Source organism: Contarinia nasturtii, unplaced genomic scaffold (genome assembly GCF_009176525.2).
Source record: "Contarinia nasturtii isolate CC-2019 unplaced genomic scaffold, AAFC_CNas_1.1 Cnas_scaffold_1240, whole genome shotgun sequence".
In the NCBI taxonomy this organism is placed as follows: Eukaryota; Metazoa; Arthropoda; class Insecta; order Diptera; family Cecidomyiidae; genus Contarinia; species Contarinia nasturtii.
In genome coordinates, this window is record NW_022198581.1 from 5100036 (window position 1) to 5117775 (window position 17740).

A 17740-nucleotide genomic window follows, 5' to 3' on the forward strand; every position below is an offset into this window, starting at 1 on the left:
TTTTTGAAAAATCACCCCCCCCTGTAAAATGTAGCTCGCACATTACTAGACTTGATGCTACCCGAGTGTATGTATCATCAATGTGCCTAATTTAGTTTGTTATGTAATTCCTACTTCATGTGTGTATATTCAAAGTATGTATAAAAGTGAAAAGTTTTCTAAACTCAAATCGAGTCAATAGGCTGATGTCTTTAATATGATTGCTAGCCCAAATGAACGACTTTCAATTTTCCTGCGCGCTTTCACTTGAAATGGCTACGATTAAAATAATATTTCTTTGATTTTTTCCACTTGAAATGCAAATAACATTTCAACGAATTGTTAGTTAAAATGTCTATTTCGAGACAACTTTTAGCGACAAGTGATTAAGAGACAATGAAAAAAATATCAAAATGATTTCATTTGTGTATGTTTTGTATTTTGATGCAAAGAAATAAAAATGAGCTGTCGGTGGGCAGTTTTTTACTATTTAAATTCTTCTTTCCCGATGCGTGCAAATAAACAATGAAAATAAAACGTGCACATTAAAATTGGGGCCGCCTTGAAATCAACTCTCGTGAATATGCATCACTAACTTGAGCACAAAAAATCGCGAATTCAAAAGAAGAAATAAAAAAAAAAATGAATTACGCAAATAATTTTTGTAGCAAAAGAAAAAAAATAAGGTATACACAAATCTAGAGACTTTGGGCGATAAGATGTTAAAACTTCCCAGATAAATTGATTGCTGTTGTTGCTGCAAAGAGCAAATACGACGCAGATATAATAGTAAAACTCGAAAAATTATCACCGGAATGCATTATCTGCTACGTAAATATCTCGTTTGAATTCTTAATGAGAGACAGCGATGACGGCCGAAGTAGCATGGTAGCGATGATTGAAATAAAAAAGCATTCAACATTGGCGCTTGTTCAGTTTTTGTGCGATTTGTTGCTAATTATGACAAATCCTTGAGATTTTATTCAAATTGGTCGACTCATTTTCGGGTTCTTTCATTCTTAAGTATATCCCATTAATCTTATAAAATGTGCATATTTCAAGTGTAAAACTCACTGGGTAAGTAGTGCCATTCAATTCCGTGTACTCGAAATATGTTTATCCGCCGTTTTTTTTGTTTTTGTGTTTGATAAGCGACCATTCGCCTGGCATATTTGAATATGCTGCTTTTAAGGGTGCCAAAAAGAGAGAAATAGATTGAGTATTCGTGAAAAAAGACAAAGAAGTAACTGGTAAATAGAAATCATTAAGCACGGTGTTTTTTGTGTTCTATTTACCATGAAAAATATGTGTGACCCACAACTAAAGAAAATATTTGCCACGCAAATTTCCGCAAATTCAGAGTTTTATGTTTGTACATGACCAACATTCTAAAGTTGCATATCGCAACCATTGTCATTCTCATTTCGTGTGAATAAAATGTGACAGATTTCCAGTTGGTTGACTTCGTTTTATACACCACATTCTTCTCTTTCCCTCTTCTTTTTACTCCAATTTCTATCATTCATTGTGTGCCTTTTATAGTTTTTATGTATTCAGATTCTCTTCTCTTGTGTTTGTCTACTCTATCATAATTTGTGATCGTGGTGTCGCTTTTTCTTTCAACATTCTTCTTATGCCGTGTGTCGCACGCTTATTCAAACTAATAGCACAAGTGTTTTATGTGCTTTTCGTGCATTTTGGCAGTGAATGCGTGACATGGCTTTATATATTTCACTTTTTTCACATTTTCTGGTGGTCTGCCACAATGTTCGTTTTATAGTGTATCTCCTTCTGTTGCTTACCTCTCAAATCGAATGTAGTCTCATCTGTTCGCTTTTTTTCGTATTCTTCCCGTTTTGCTTGGTAGCTTTTGTTTTTAGCTCAAGTTTCATGTTGAAATGACATAATCCTTGTATGATTATGTGTGCAATCTGTGCTTATTTTTAGTGAATTAAATGAATACGGTGTGTGTGTGTTTGCTTGCAGTTTAACAAATTCCATAAAATGGTACACAACAAAACTCGAAGAAATTTGTGTTTACTTATGGTTTTTCCATCCCAAATGAAAAAAGGAAAATGAAACAATACTATTTTGTAAATTTGTAAGATGAGAGGAGCAGAAACATGTGAGAAAAGACGAAAAATATTCGCATTATTGAAGTGATAGTCATTTGGCTCACGCTGCTACACCGGTTGTTTGACATCTCGGTATCGCCAAAAATTTCAAGTTTTGTCTCATAATTATTGTGAATGTGAATCGTGCCTCAACTCCGAGTAAATATGCGTACATTGTACAATTGTCGAAAATGTTTACTACACAATCTCGACGCAGCACAAAAATGTCTGGTTGTCGTGTTTTTATTTTTCATCATGTCACTTCATCCCGTTTGTGTGCCCGGGAAAAATGTGTCCACATCAAATAAAGTGAATGATGAAGATACGTGATAAAAGAAAATATGAAATTCCACTTACCTTGCTTCCAAATATTAATGCCAGCAACAGTGTCACAGTTAATTGTGTATGACAGAAAAATATTATGTACAATAAATCAGGATTTGCTGGTGACTGAAGAAATAACCTGCATTCGTATTTGTTTTTATTATTATTATTTCGTTTGGTTTCATTTTTGTTTCATTGTTCGACGATGTTATCGTCAAGTTGTGAATGTTTTGTCGCCGTCATCGTTGATATTATTGTTGATCCAGTTCCATTTGGATATAAGCCGCGGCGGCGACGTCGTATTTTATGATGAACGAATCGTTGAGAAAAGCGTCCGTCAGCATCAGCGCCAAAACAGTATGAAATAAAATAAAATAAAAGGAGAAAGAGAAAGGGAGAGATTGAGTGAATGAATGAGTGAAACGATGTCATGAAAAGAAACGAAAATTGTCGTATACGTATTAATTTAAATTGAATTTGGTGCAAAAAGCGTCGCTACAAATACCACTGAGAAAATAAAAGACTGAGTGAGGAAACGCTACCGGTAATGGCTTTAGAGCACTAAACAAAACTTAACGAATCTCGACAATAAACATTAAAAATGATTCTCGAAACGAAATTTGTATCAATTTAATCAACACTGAACAATAAATAGAGATGAAAAGCGGACTTCTTATTGCAAGTTACTCCACTCCATATGGAGAGTGTACCCTGTACCTGTTATATACATTTCAAGTGGTAGAGTAGACTATATTCAAAAAGAAAGCAAAAGAATATAACATAAGACGAGGATAACGACACTAGAGATTAGCAAACATTAAAATAAATGAACAGAGCAGGTGAGAGAGTGTTGTAAGTAACATTATTCTCTTATTATCATCAATCAAAAAACCGCAATTTTTGTGGAAAACCACACCACGCTTTTCATGGTCCTCATTGTCGTTACGAATAAAAAAAAACTATATTTTCAAAATCAATATACGGAGTATCCATACTTCCGAAATTTCCTGTAAAATTACTATTTTAGTAGTGTTTTATTTTTATTTTGCATGGAACTTTACGTTGAGTTTGTTAAATGCCTGGTGAAATGGCATCGCCATTTATGGTTTCGTGAGTCATTCGTTTCGTAGAACAAAAGCTATAAATTTTATAGAATATTTTGGTTTGGTTGTGTTTAAGTTTTCTGTGGCATTTTCCAAAGACTTAACGGAATATTATATACATATTTAAAGACCGACCATTTTATTGAAATAAGGAAACCCAAGACCATTCAAACGACCATTACAAAAAGAAATGTCAAACAAACTTTGAACCACTTGAAGTTAATTAATAAAACAATGCCAAAAATGGTGTGCGCTTTTATTCACATCACACTATGAACCTTTTCCATTTTTGAAGAGAGAAAAAATCATTTTGAAACTAGCTACAAGAGTCCTTGAAACAATTTTAAAGTTACAGTGTCAGTTTAAAATCTCAAGTTTGAAGTCTCATTTAAGCGAGCTCATTTTCATTGAAATGTGAGCAACATGAAATTCCACACATTTTATGAGCAGAATTATTGTGCTAAAATATGTAATGTCGTCAAATAAATATACCCACAATCGATCTTTCTCTTTCGGGTTTTTGCCTCTTCTTTAGTATCAGTTGCTCTTGTCTGGTGACTTTGAATGAAAACAACTTGTTGCCAACAAGTGTTGTACTTTGTATCAAGTGAGAAGTAATGTAACAATTGCATTTCATCTTCTTAGTTAAATTTGAACTAAATAATGGCCCTTTTTATTAACTGAATATTGTCAGTTAAACTTTATGCCTTAAAGGTGTTTTTCTCGTCGTCGTCGCTGTTAACAGTGGTAATTGATTTAGAGGATGAAATACGTCTTTTTTCTTATTCAATGTTACGTTGTTGTTATCATTTGAAATCTGTGTACTGCGAAAAAAAAAAAATCAAAATATTTACCTGTGCGAATAAGTTGTGTTACCACCCAGACTTGTCACCGAAATCGACTTATTACATGGCCGATAACTTTCTAACAGTCGTTTCAATATCGAAAGACGCACAACGCTATCGTCGCACGTGCAACTTTAGCTTAGCTGAAAATAGGCTCATTTTTTTCATATTCATGCAACATGCAGGCGAGAAAACAGAGCGTGAGTCAAAATGAGAGCTGAAGAGTGAGAGAGAGAGAGAGAAAGCGAGCAAAAAAGTGCCCTATTTCAATGGAGATGAATTTCAATAATGCTCAAGTGCAACTTCTTCATCCTAGCTTAAGTCTATTGGCGCCTTGTTAGCGAAAACATTTTCGCAACCAATTTCGTTTTTCTTTGATCGAAGACTCTTTCGAAAGTTCAAGTAATTCGTTGTGTTAGAATCTCTCTTTCTATCTTTCACTCACATTTTATTTTCAGAATGTTTACACATATGCGAAGATAATGAAGAGATACATTCGCTCCGATTTCGTATCAATTTGTATTTGTTGACGTACACTACCTACATCAGTAGGTGGTAAAAGCAATTGTGTATAGATTGAAACAGTATATAAGTCTTGGTAAACTTTATTTTTCGGGACTTGTACTTTTTCTTTACGAAGTTTTTTTCCTACGCTTTGCAGCAAACGACAGTCGTCGTAGTTGTTTTGAAGTTATTTCTTTTTTCGTCATAATCTTTCATTGCAAATAACACACGTACCGAAATTATGCCCAAACACAACTAACGCCACAACGGAATTCAGTGTAATCTTTACTGAGTTTCCGCCAAGTAGTGAAAAGTCTTTTGCTCAGTTGCAAACAACTGATTAGAACACCATAGTTGTCCGTAGTGGCGCTAGCTGTGCTACAGTTTTATATTTTATACAGATCCTTATGGAACATAATTGCAGTGTGCCTGTGCATACACAAAAAGTTCAGTTTATTTGGGAAAATATGTCTGGGCAAAAGTGTGTATGCGTAAGTATTTGTGCAGTATCAAAGAAGTAGACACACACCAGCCACTTAGAAGAGACGCTAAAATTCATTCAGAATGGCAAATACAAAGAGTAGAAGGGAACGAGAGCGAAATGGCAGCAATGATAGCATATGAAAATGACAAGAAAGAAAATAAATAAACAAAGGTAATCGACTAAAGAGTAAATATAAAATTTAGTATTGGAATTATATGAACGATGTAGATGACTTTGTTTTTTCTTTTGCCTTCTTCCGAAATGGAATGCCAAACAGGAGAATTTTCATCAAGTCAAAAACGAGACGTGTACAAATAATGAGAAAAGATGTATATACCCAAAACAAATTGTTTTCATCATACCATGCGACTTGATTTTGATTTTTTTTTTTCACATCTTTTGTTTGAAATACACCCGAGACATAAAGTTTCGTGTCCCATAGTGAATGAAAAAAAGATTGACATGGACTATGTCAAATAAAACTATGGCATGCATTTCCAAAATTGAACGAACATTCCGTATAAAATATTTTGTATTCATTTTGACTGTTGTGGAACGAGCCGAACAGATGAAAAAAGAAGACGTCGTTTGGTTTGCTGTCGAACGCACATCCATTTTCAATCCCTCATAGAATATTTACCGAAATGACCACACACCATGGTGATAGTAGACATGGAGTAAATTGCGTGTGCCATGTGCGCGATCGATTGTCAACGTTTTTAGTATCCATTTTCACCAAAATGTTTGCAAACGCGTAAATATTCGATGTTCATCAATTTATTGAGTTTTGTTTGTGTAGTTCGATTTGTACTCTTATCGCTCTCGAAGCAAAACCATCGGCCATCGACCACAATGACCAGATTGACTGTGAATCAAATAGCATTGGAGAATCGAGGCGAATGAACATTTTCCATAAAGTGAAGCGTATTTCGTGTGAAGGAAAATGAAATCTTTGGTAAATCGGATGATAAATTTTATGTATTGACATAATTCAAACACAGGCGCTCAGTGCAGCATCGAATGTCATTCAATAGACAGCCCGTACACACAAACGATGTGTGGTGTACATCGTTATTTGTGGAGTGAATAGAATTGAACCGAAATATTTATTGAGAAAGAGAGAGAGAGAGAGAGAGAGAGAGAGAGAGAGAGAGAAAGATAACATGATATACAGAATGAGCGTCTATCTAGGTAGACATTATTGTTCTTAGAAAATTATCCCCCAGCATGTGCTCACATTTACGAATACAATATAGTTGAAGGGATGAAAGCGGATGAGAGGTGAAATTCGGTGAATTTCGCATCTTTTGTTCATGTTGGCCGATTAAGTTGAGGGTGCGGACAGTGGACAAATCATAAGTATTGCGGTATTATTTGTATGTGAAGAAAATAAATACAATTGAGCTCAAATGTTTCTTAATTTTAATTCGACTTCAATTATTAGAATGACAAGGTCGTATATATTAAATGCGTACTCAAGTCGAATTTAACAATAAAATAAAAGCAAACACATAAATACAATACTGAATGGCAATGCCACATGAAAAAAATTGCTTGAGATTTTACGTTGAGATGCGCGTACATAACGTACCATGATATATAGAGCTTAATAGAAGTTGACGTTGCGCGAATTACGCATATCCAAAGTAAATTATTTCATTTGTTATAATGTCGTTTAGAGTAAACGATTGGTATTGCAAAGCATCAACAGCATCGTATATTTGCGTGCATGTATCTTGCGATAAAGTACTAATAAGAAGTCAAGCACGAAAGGAGCTTTGCAAAATGATTTGTTGGTAATGAGCTTAATTTTGGTCAAACTTACGATTTTTTACTTTCTCAAAATGAAATCGTAATGAAGAGAAAAGCGCGCACACACACACCACACATTTTCCATGAAAAGATATAATTTTTTGTTTCACTTGAACTGCATTATTAAAATTATATGAAATAGCATGCCATTTATAATCGGTCTCACTCCCTCTTCTTCTATTTCATAATAAAATTTGTGACCCAACATGTCACATAAACGACCTAATAACTTTTATTGTTAGTTTATGTTAATAGAAATGTAGATTAAACAACATAAGTTGAAAATAGTTTGTATTAGTTAAACCGTTCATGTTCTCTTCTTACATCGTTACAACACATGCATACATTGTAAGTCATAATATACAATATGTGTGTTGCAACACAACAATACAAACTGTACACATTTTTCACTATTATATTGTGTTTAACTAAAAATTCAAAGTTTCTTAATTGAAAATTATTTACAAAGGACCTTCAAGTCAAATGCACAATGCACAGCACATACACTGGCTGAAATAATTTTTGGCTCACATTAACATTTTTCAAATAAATTGTGGTTAGATAAAATTGTTTGTAATATACTATTAATTGCATTTGGCACCTTTATGATTTGACAAGATATTAAATGTAAAATGTAAGCAACCTTGATAACATGCGCCTAGTCAAATAGGTGGCATAACTCCTTATGATCGATCGTAATAAATAGTCAAATTGAATTAAACATATTGTATTTCATACATTTTTACACATATTTTACTTTATATCACGTATGTAAATTTTTGCGTGAAAGTAAGACATTTCGAAAAAGAGAATAACATGAAATCATAATGAAAAACTTCCAGGAAAATCAATGAAAGAAAGACAAAGGATTCGTCGATTTATGTGTATTTCTGTAGTTTGTTTTCTTCTCTTTATCAAGAAAATTTAAATCATCAATTTTCATGAAGTTTTATGCACAAAGCGCATTCTGATTGATTTGTAATTTTCTTTGCGATTATTAATTCGAAGTAAATTTTTTGTCATTGCTTGTTACTTATTCGCTTATTTCGATTCCTTCATTTTGTGTTCGTTATTGCGTTTTACGATTGGAATAAGATAAAGTTGCAGCTTAATCGCTACAAATCAATATTCGATCTGATTAATTCATGTGTGCTCTTCCATTAGCATTGGCATGCAGACGATGTTGTTTTTGTGCTCAGCACTGTTTGTTGAGAGTATAGTCTGTGTTGGCGCGCTTTTGTTGACGAGAATGGATGTGAGACCGAGTGAAATCGTTAAGTAAATCTCAAATTCGACGTTACAATATCGTTCTCGACATTGTCAAAATTTGTTTTTGTTGTTTTTGCAATAGTAATGTCTGTGTCACATACACGATAACAAATTTCGCTTGTAAAATATAAATTACGCATTTTTTTTGTTCTCCAAATTCATTGAAAAGATATTCACTTTGATTATATTTAAAATAGAAAAAGAAAAATGCGTTACAATCGAAATGCCCTCGCGCACTGCAGTTATATCTTTTGTTGTTTGTTCATAATGTCTGCAGCAGGCGACGACGAGAACGAAAACCAACATCAAATTTACTAAATTCAAACAAATTAAAAAGGGAGAAAACACGAACAAAAAACACATCTCTTTACAGAGATGCCGGACTGTTTTTGCTATTTACCATTTTTCCATGGAATCTTCTTTTCATTTTGTTCATCAAGAGCATAATCGGGATGAAGTTATATAAGAGTGAGAGAGGGAGAATAATATTTCTGTAGAAATCGGTCGAAGTTCTCTCTGTAGGCATTTTTGTCTTGTTTGACAAATAATCCGAATGGTGCGGTGTTCTCTTTTGTTTAAATCTTGCATTTTAATAAGAATGGACAAGCAATGTTTTAGAAACAAAAAATATAACGACTAATTTCAATGTGCCCAGACAAAATGCTAAAAAGACGATTTTTAATACTCTTATCAAAATATTTCATTGAAATTGTAAAATAAAAACAAAACTTGAGACATATATTTTGACTACACTTGGTAAACATAGACAAGTTACGCATAACAACCAAATGAATTTGCATTTATTTATTTTTTTTTTTTGGTTTTTCAAACACACAACTACTTGCATTGGAAAAATCAACCACCATGAGTCCCTGTATATTAATAAAGGCGAGAAAAAAGTCGCACAATAATGCGCCATCTGTTGACGTGGTTATCAATGTATGTAATTACAAAGACGGAATTGTTGGAAATGTTGTTTTCAACCAGATGGCGTTTTTACAATATGACATCTCTCAGTCATGTTGGTTGGGCAAAATGAAGGGGCATTTTTTTTGTATACAATAAATATTGAATACAATAAATAGTAAATTTAATTAAAACAACCAAATAAAAATATACACTTCTGTATATAATTTCTCTTCAACCTAGTTAGGAGTTGGAGACCAGAATAAATTCACGAAGAAATGTCAAACTTGAACTCAATCAACTATTTTCTGACGTTGAAAATTATGTACACTATTAAGTATGAAGAATGTATTGACAGGTAACACAAATGGTCCGTCTATTTTTTTGTCACCGTTGTGTTTCCTTTTTTATCTGCCCATAACAAAGTAGAAATGCAAAAATACTTACATTGATACATTTAGGAAGCATGTTAGGAAGAATTCATTGTATATTGCCATTGAGATAAATCGGCTTTCGTTAAATTCGGACGGTGCTTTTCGTACCATAATGCATAATCGTACACCCCAAGCCAAAAACAGTACCTCCACTGAAAAAAAGTAAAAAGAGAGAAACGAATTTAATAATACAATTCAAACTATTCAATTTATTTTGAACTGTTTAAATTATTCGCCTATGTATTTAAAACATGGAGTAGCAAATTAATAGTTAATAATATTTAATTTGACGGTAGGCTATCATGAATTGGCTGCAAATTTATATGAAATCACACTATATTTTCTTCTTCTGGAATTTAAGATAAAATAAACTAGTACAAAGCTTAGTGCCCGATGTTTTAAGTGTATTACATCAATAATAAAGTGTTGAACAACAATTTGTTATATTTAATGTACTTCGATTCTAGTTTGATGCAGCTTAGAGTTTTCTCATAACAAAAATAATAAATTTTGAATAATAGTTAGTTGAGTGTTAAAACAAGACCGAGGGCGTCATCAGGGAGTGCTAGCGTAGATTTTGTAACGGCATAAATTAAATATGAGGACATATTGTTAGCTTTTTGACATAGAAATTGTTTTCCAGAGCTTGCTTCAAAAACGAGAACATATCCACTTTTCGAGTTGGAAGACCACATCTTTTAGAAACAATTTTTAAAAAATCTATTCGCTTCGCTCGCAAATTTACTCCAGCATTCTATCTCAATAATGAAATTGTATTTTTACGTAATTGGGTGTCAAAATCATGAAACTCGTTGTTTTTATATATCTCAAAAACCACTTTTGTTTGATATGTAATTTATAAACTATCGAAAATTGGGAAAGTGATGAATTTTGAACTGAAAACTTGCAGGAACTTGCTAGTTATATACACTGGGATAATTTTAAGTGACATCATATTTTCGATGTCCTCAATTTCTTGAAAATTGTCCTCATTTTTTATTTGTCTTGCCTCCTAACCACATCTTTCTGGCGACGTCCCTGAACAAGTCAGATGAATGTTATTTGATTCCCAATGTGGTCATTTAAATAGTGCATCATCCAGTTCAAGTTACTATAACGAAATAGGTTTATGAATTTTGGACGTAAAACTGTTCTTTTGATACCCGTTCTTGAGAGGTAACTCGTGTAAAAAAGAACATATAATGTTTTATTGCTTAGATGACGCTCAATGGTTTCTTCGTTCAAATCTTGTAGATCTCCATTGATAATTAAATATTCAAATTATGGAATGTGAACAAGTGTTCAAGTTTTATTTAACATTTATCGACTAAAGTGTATGTACTTTGTATCCCCATTACCAATTTACTTGTACATGATATTTAATTAAAATCAAAATGAATTGCCTGAACACACGACACAATGTTGTTATTTATTTACCATTTATTATGTTGCTATTTTCACGAAAACTTTAACCAATAACAATGTTGAGAGAAAAAAAATGTGTGCTTTGTGTCCAATTTACATGCATTTACATGGTTCATTGATGTTTTATTAATAATTGTCTTGATTTATTAGAATAACAATCTCTATATGTACACTTACTTGATGTGAACGTATGATCCCACCAGTCAGCTTTACAGAGGAACGCTTTCAAATCGTCTGCCGTCCGTCCAACAATAACAACAGGCGGTGCAACAATTGTACGAACTAACAAACCAATTGTAACGCAAATACAAATGATACCCAATCGTTTTAAAAGTGTCGCATCCGTTATTTTAACAGCTTTTGCTGAACGTACACGAAACACCACAGAAATTCTACATTATCCACATAAAAAAGAAAAAAAAAAAACAATCAACCATGAACAATCAAAAGAGGATGGACGCTCCGACTTTTATAAACATGATAAATAAATTGTTGAAATTATTCTAACTTACCGCCATGTTTTCAGCATCAGTGCGCCATATGTCAGTGAGAAACCGATTTCACGAAGCCAAACTCGTGCCGTACACGTGTAGATTGAGGGTCGCGGATACATGACAATAGACTGAAGCCATTTATTGAATTAACAGAAAGAAAGGAAGAAGAAAACAATAATTCATTTTACTCGAAATATATTGAGATGACCCGCAGGTAAACGACTACTAAACTATTTGAAAACGTGGAAGTTTCCTTTTTTTTAAATATTGTTCACTTTGGAACCCTTCCATTTTATTAATAATAATTGAAATCTTTCATTAAAACTTTTAGAAGCACGTAAATTTAACAGTTGTACGTCTGCAAACAATACCATTGAAATAATGAGTAGCAACTACATTTTTTATGATGCACTTTTTACTCGCTGAATAGCTTCCGTTTCACTTCAATCAAATTAATAGCGTGTTTGGCGCGAAACCAACAGAACAAAATAAAACAATAGTTCAACTTAATAAATTTGTAGATGGAGAACAAAAAGCAGTCAATGAACATGTTTAATGGTGTACGAGATCTTATAAAATTGCAATTAACTTCATCAATTCATCATAGTTTCTGTATATACCTAATGCCGCTTAATATGAAATTGTCGTATTTCATTCGAATCGACAAAATCAATAAAATTTTAATGAATGTACCAAAATTCAAATATTGTCCAGAAGCAGAAAATTCAACGTTCTGTATTCATTCGAATTTTTGTGGTACAATGTTCATGTTATCTGTGTTGCAATTAAAAAGTCCATCGAGTAATCGTTCGTAAATATATCAAATAATAAAAAATAAACCATCAAATATAGTTGCTCAAGTATTTTCGCTCAATGGTAATTTCGTGCTGGAACTTTTGATTCGGCACTGCGCACATTCACTCTATATTTATGCATTTGTGGTGGTGATGATGCTTAATATGACGTCGAATACAAATTCCACTGGGATGAATGTAAGTGTGTGTGTGTGTGTGTGTGGGGAGGGGGAGGATTGTATGTGCTTGATTTTTCTATTTTCTTATTTCTTTCATTCTGTTTCTCTGCCGATTCTCTCCAGGGAATGACCGGATTTTGTTGTTATAGCCAAAGCAAATGGAAAAACGACGACGGTTCATTAAAAGCAGCTGTAACATTTTCAGCGATTTGAGCAACGTTTTATTTTTTACATTCTTCTTCTGTGTCGTCGTCTTCTTCTTTTTTTCCAAACAATTTATTGAGCTTATGGATTTGCGCTCCATTGGTATCCACTGTAACGATCGAAAATAATTGATGAACGTGTATTTCGGTGGACTGTGTGCTTTTTCGCATTATTTTCAGATTACCTGAGTAAATGAGTGAGAACTATGTAAAATGTTTATGTCCGTAAAAGGATTAACATTAATGGGCACCGTTCAACGTTTTATATAAGTATGATTTTGATTGTTTCCCAAGTGCACTTCTCTATTTCATTTTTTTCCGTTCCTCTGATTTTTCTCGTTCGGCTGTTTCTCTGCTATTTGTTTTTTTTTTCTTCCACCGTTTGCAAAATGAAATCAAGCAAAATTAATACACTCAGCACCATCGATTTTCGTCCGGCCAACAAAACGAAACGGCAAAAATGAAAGAAAGAGAAAAATGGTGAGGCCACAATGGCCACTGAATCATCGATATGAGCGTGATCAGTATATTAGTTTCATCGACCGCTCAATTACATGGAATGGCAATGCTAGAGAGAAAACGCTATGCGGTGATTTAATAGTTATGGCAGGTAAGCTGGCACTTTGAACGTGGATGAAAATGAGAACCGATTTGCCCCATAAAACACACAGTTGCTCGACTCATATGTTACTAAATACATTGCATGAAAAATGATTTCGAACTGAAGGTATACACACGCTGAAAGTAAGGGGGGAAAAACGATCGGAAACAATAAAGATAAGCGAGCAAGAGCCAGCAAGAACGAGAACAAAAAAAAATCACAACCAAAATCAATAACATGTAGTTTTTTTCGGTGTCGGCACAGTTGGATTTCATGTGAATTTCAAACGTTTTAGTGATATTGTGAGCATAGTTTTTGCTATATTACTGAACACAACGCTTCAGTATATGTTTTCAGTTCAAAATGCCCATACACACACACACATTGCACGAATCCATTCGCCAATAACGTCACACATTTTCTATGCTCACTTTTTCAGCCTGGTTGCTCTCTACATTCTATTCTTACTGTATGGATAACCTGTTTGGTCATGTTTATATTTTTTGATGCGATAAAGCGTAAAAAAGCAACTACGAAACATCCGAGAGCAATTTTCCAAAATAGTTCATAATAGTGTAAGTTCCAAAAGGTAATATGCATATTTAAATTGAATGTTTGTGTTTTTGTGTGTTATTCATTTGCATGATTCAGATACTTTTATTCGCCAAACAAACCCAAGAAACTTTCGTTTTGTTTAGACATTTTTTACAATCTGATCAACGTTGCGCAGTAAAATACTATGATCGAGAGCTTCTACATAGAATTGGATTTGAACTCTTTTGACACAATTCCCAATCACAAACACTTTGAAGGTGTGTCCGTTGATTTGAGCACAATTTGTCTTTGTATCATACTTAGAAATATCATATTTCATGCGCATAACCAATTTGTTATTTATTTTGAAATACAGTCGCACCAATAAAAAGAGCATACGAAAATCAACAGTGTGAACATCGTTTCTGGGCTAATGCGTTTAAATTTGTTTTTTTTTTACTTTAAAAATGCATTTATAGCAGCAGTTCATTATTTGTATGAACTATATGTTGAAGTATGTTCGAAATGAAGATGCACAACCCGAGTATACAACATATATTTACTAACACACATGTTTTATTTGTCATTCTCTTTTTCTCGGTTCTCTTATTGCTTCAAGTGTATTGTTTAAAATGTATGCACGTGAGGTATTCCATTCGACCAGCACGTGGCGGTTTTTGGGATTAATCAAGAGAATTGGTGCAGTGTGAAAGAAACACGAAGAAATAGAGGTGCAAATCATTTGAGGTGCACGTATGCAAAAAATTTCTTTTTAAATATACATTAGTATGTTTTCTGGTTTCAAAATTGTTTCCCGCATGTACTAGGGACAAAGCAAAAGATTCACGTATTCAACAGTTCCATTTTACGCCCGGCAATGATTTCCTCTTTTGAAAAATTGAAAAAGAATGAAAATTCTTCGACAAATTGGTTTATCTCCTTTGATTCATTTGATCACTAGTTTGCATATTTGTCTGGAACATTTATAGAAGATTGAAGATTTGGTATATTTTTTTGAAATCCTTAATGATGTTTCTTTCTTCGTTTCCCCATTTCAGTTTGGCATTTTTATTCAATTATTTAATGAATTAGCATAGGTGAGTGAAAATATCTTCGTTTTTTAATCAAAATATCTATCGCAATAAAAACAATAACAAAATTTTAAAACATAAAACAATAAAAAATCAATTTTCAATTTGATTTTTTTTTTTTTTTTCAAATTTATAAAAAACTGACAGCTTTGTAATTAAATATCAATTTTTCATACGTGACTGAATAAATGTTTATATGCTTTAAAAAAATCATTTCTGCTGTGACCAACCAATGTAAACCAATTTTGAAAAAAAGATTTCTTTTTTATTCACTTTTAACAATCAACCGGTACAATGTTTACGATGACACATTGTACCGTGCTTTTTTAATCATTTTTTTTTTCTAAACACTTTGTCTTAGTTACTCTTTTGAATACGTGTGCTGTGCACATGGTTTTTGACGAGCACATTTCAACAGAGTTTCAAATAAGTATAGAATTTTCTTTGTACTGTGAATATAAACTTAATATACATTTGTATATTCAAAACGTTGCAGAAATTTTCTCCTTTTTACTTTGAGTTCTATGGGTGAGATCTAAAAGAACGTATGTTTTTTTTTCGCTTTAAATTTTGGAAAAGGAATGTATGTGTTTTGCCAATTCTGTCTTACTAAAAGGAAAGTATGTTTTGCACCAAAAAAAATTTGTAAAAGGGAAGTATGTTTTCCGGCTTAATCAGTTGCTGATAAAGGAACGCATGTTTCGCACCAAATAAATTTTGCAAAAGGAAAGTAAGTGATTTTGAATCAGTTGTTAAAAAAGGGATGCATGTTTAACGATGATTTTTCTGGAACTGGGCTTCGATGGATCCTCAGGATCATCAGAACCGCTCCCAGTTCTGGAAGTGGGTTTTGGTGGATCCTCAGGATGGACCAGACTATGGTTTGACAATGCCCTGGCCCATCCTGAGGGTCCACTTCCAGAACTGGGAGCGGTTCTGATGATCCTGAGAATCCACCAAAGCCCACTTCCAGAACAAAGACACTTACGTTCTTTTATCCAAACCAACAAAACTGAAACATGCATCCCTTTTCCAACAACTGATTCAGCCGAAATACATACTCTCTTTTTTCAAAATTTATCTGGTGCGAAACATGCATTCCTTTTCTAATAACTGATTCAGCCGTAATACATACTCTCTTTTTTCAAAATTTACTTGGCGCAAAACATACATTCCTTTATTGCGACAAAGTCGAACACACTTGCGTTCTTTTAGATCTCACCAATAGAGTTCATACTGACGCAATGAAGCAACGTTCCGAATTTACAAATGTATATTAAGTTTATATTCACAGTACAAAGAAAATATATCTACCAACTATTTTCGTCACAAAATTGATATCAGAAATTTTGTGTTTAAAATTTTGGTTTCGTCACTCGTTCTCTTACTCGATAGAGGTTTTTTATTTGATATCAATAGTTTTGTAAGTGCTATTTTCCAAGTTAAAGATTCAAGACCCATGGATTTGAATATTTTTCAAATACAATGAAAATATGGATTTTTAGGTTATTTTTGGATCAAAATGATATAAATTATGGATCATAATGAGGAACAGAGGTTTTAGCAGTGGTGTGTGGTATGCACATTTTTTTTATCTTTGAATTGGGGCTAAAATTGATGAATTTTTAAAAAGAACCTATGCAGTCTTTTTCGAGAAAGTGACCGTTATGTGTCCGGCCAGACGGTCAAATTTTGATTTTTGACCGATTTGGCCACCTGAACTTGAAATTTTTAAGTCGCAATTGGCACTATTCGATAGCTTACTTTAAGACCTTTCCAACGAATATGCATATGCCTTGCGTAAGTCATGTATAGGTGCCACAGCGATTGTTTGAAAAAATGGCCATTTTTGCACTATCGAAGGCCATATCTTGAAAACAAGAATTTTCTGGGATATGAGCTATGCGGCATATTATAGCTTAGACTTGGGCCTAAAATCGGTGAAATTTTCAAAAAAATCCTTGAGCTTGTTTTCGAGGTAATGGACGTTATGTGTCCGGCCGAACGGTACATTTTTGGTTTTTGGCCAATTTAGCCACCCCACATTGAAATTTTTGGACCGCAAATGACTCCATTCGATAGCTCACTTCAAGACCTTTCCATTGATATGCATATGTCTGGGGGGTGTCAAGTCACGCTTCGGTGACCATAGGGAAAAAAGTCGAAAAGTTACATTTGGAGGCCGGCCACGGCCAACATGGCGGCCAAATCGAAAAGTGCCGGAACAAAAAAGTCTTAGTTTTTTGTGTACTTTAATCACAGAAAGTTTCAAAGAGATCAGAATCGAGTACGCAAAATCGCGCACAGACAGACAGACATTATGATTCTTCATAGAGATTCATATGAAATTTTTAAAACGCTGAAGTTTTCGAAAAGTGTCATCGATTTTGACGGTTAGGGAGTCGTTGGAAAGGTATTGAGCTCTAGAATCCGAATATCGATATTTTAGAGGTCAATGACCTTATTTAGTGCCATATATGGCCGTAGAACTGAATTTTGACCCTTTTCTTGAAAGGACCGTATTTTGAAGACGGGTGGACCGATTTTCAAACTTTGACATTTTTTCTTGATCTATGGCCCTAGGGCTTTCCAACCATACACCAACGGCCTTCTAGGTCTGGATTTCGTAAATTACGTGTATATAT

General features: G+C 33.5%; 1 protein-coding gene across 1 annotated transcript in view; it reads right to left on the reverse strand.

Moving 5' to 3' along the window:
* LOC116345119 overlaps window positions 1–17740 on the reverse strand; it is a 176494-nt gene that overhangs the window by 21552 nt on the left and 137202 nt on the right. The window contains exons 9-12 of the mRNA XM_031774207.1: window positions 11712–11821; window positions 11377–11591; window positions 9788–9926; window positions 2451–2556 (exon numbers count right to left, since the gene is read on the reverse strand). Of these exons, the coding sequence (XP_031630067.1) occupies window positions 2451–2556; window positions 9788–9926; window positions 11377–11591; window positions 11712–11821 (570 nt within the window). The remainder of the gene's footprint in view (window positions 1–2450; window positions 2557–9787; window positions 9927–11376; window positions 11592–11711; window positions 11822–17740) is intronic.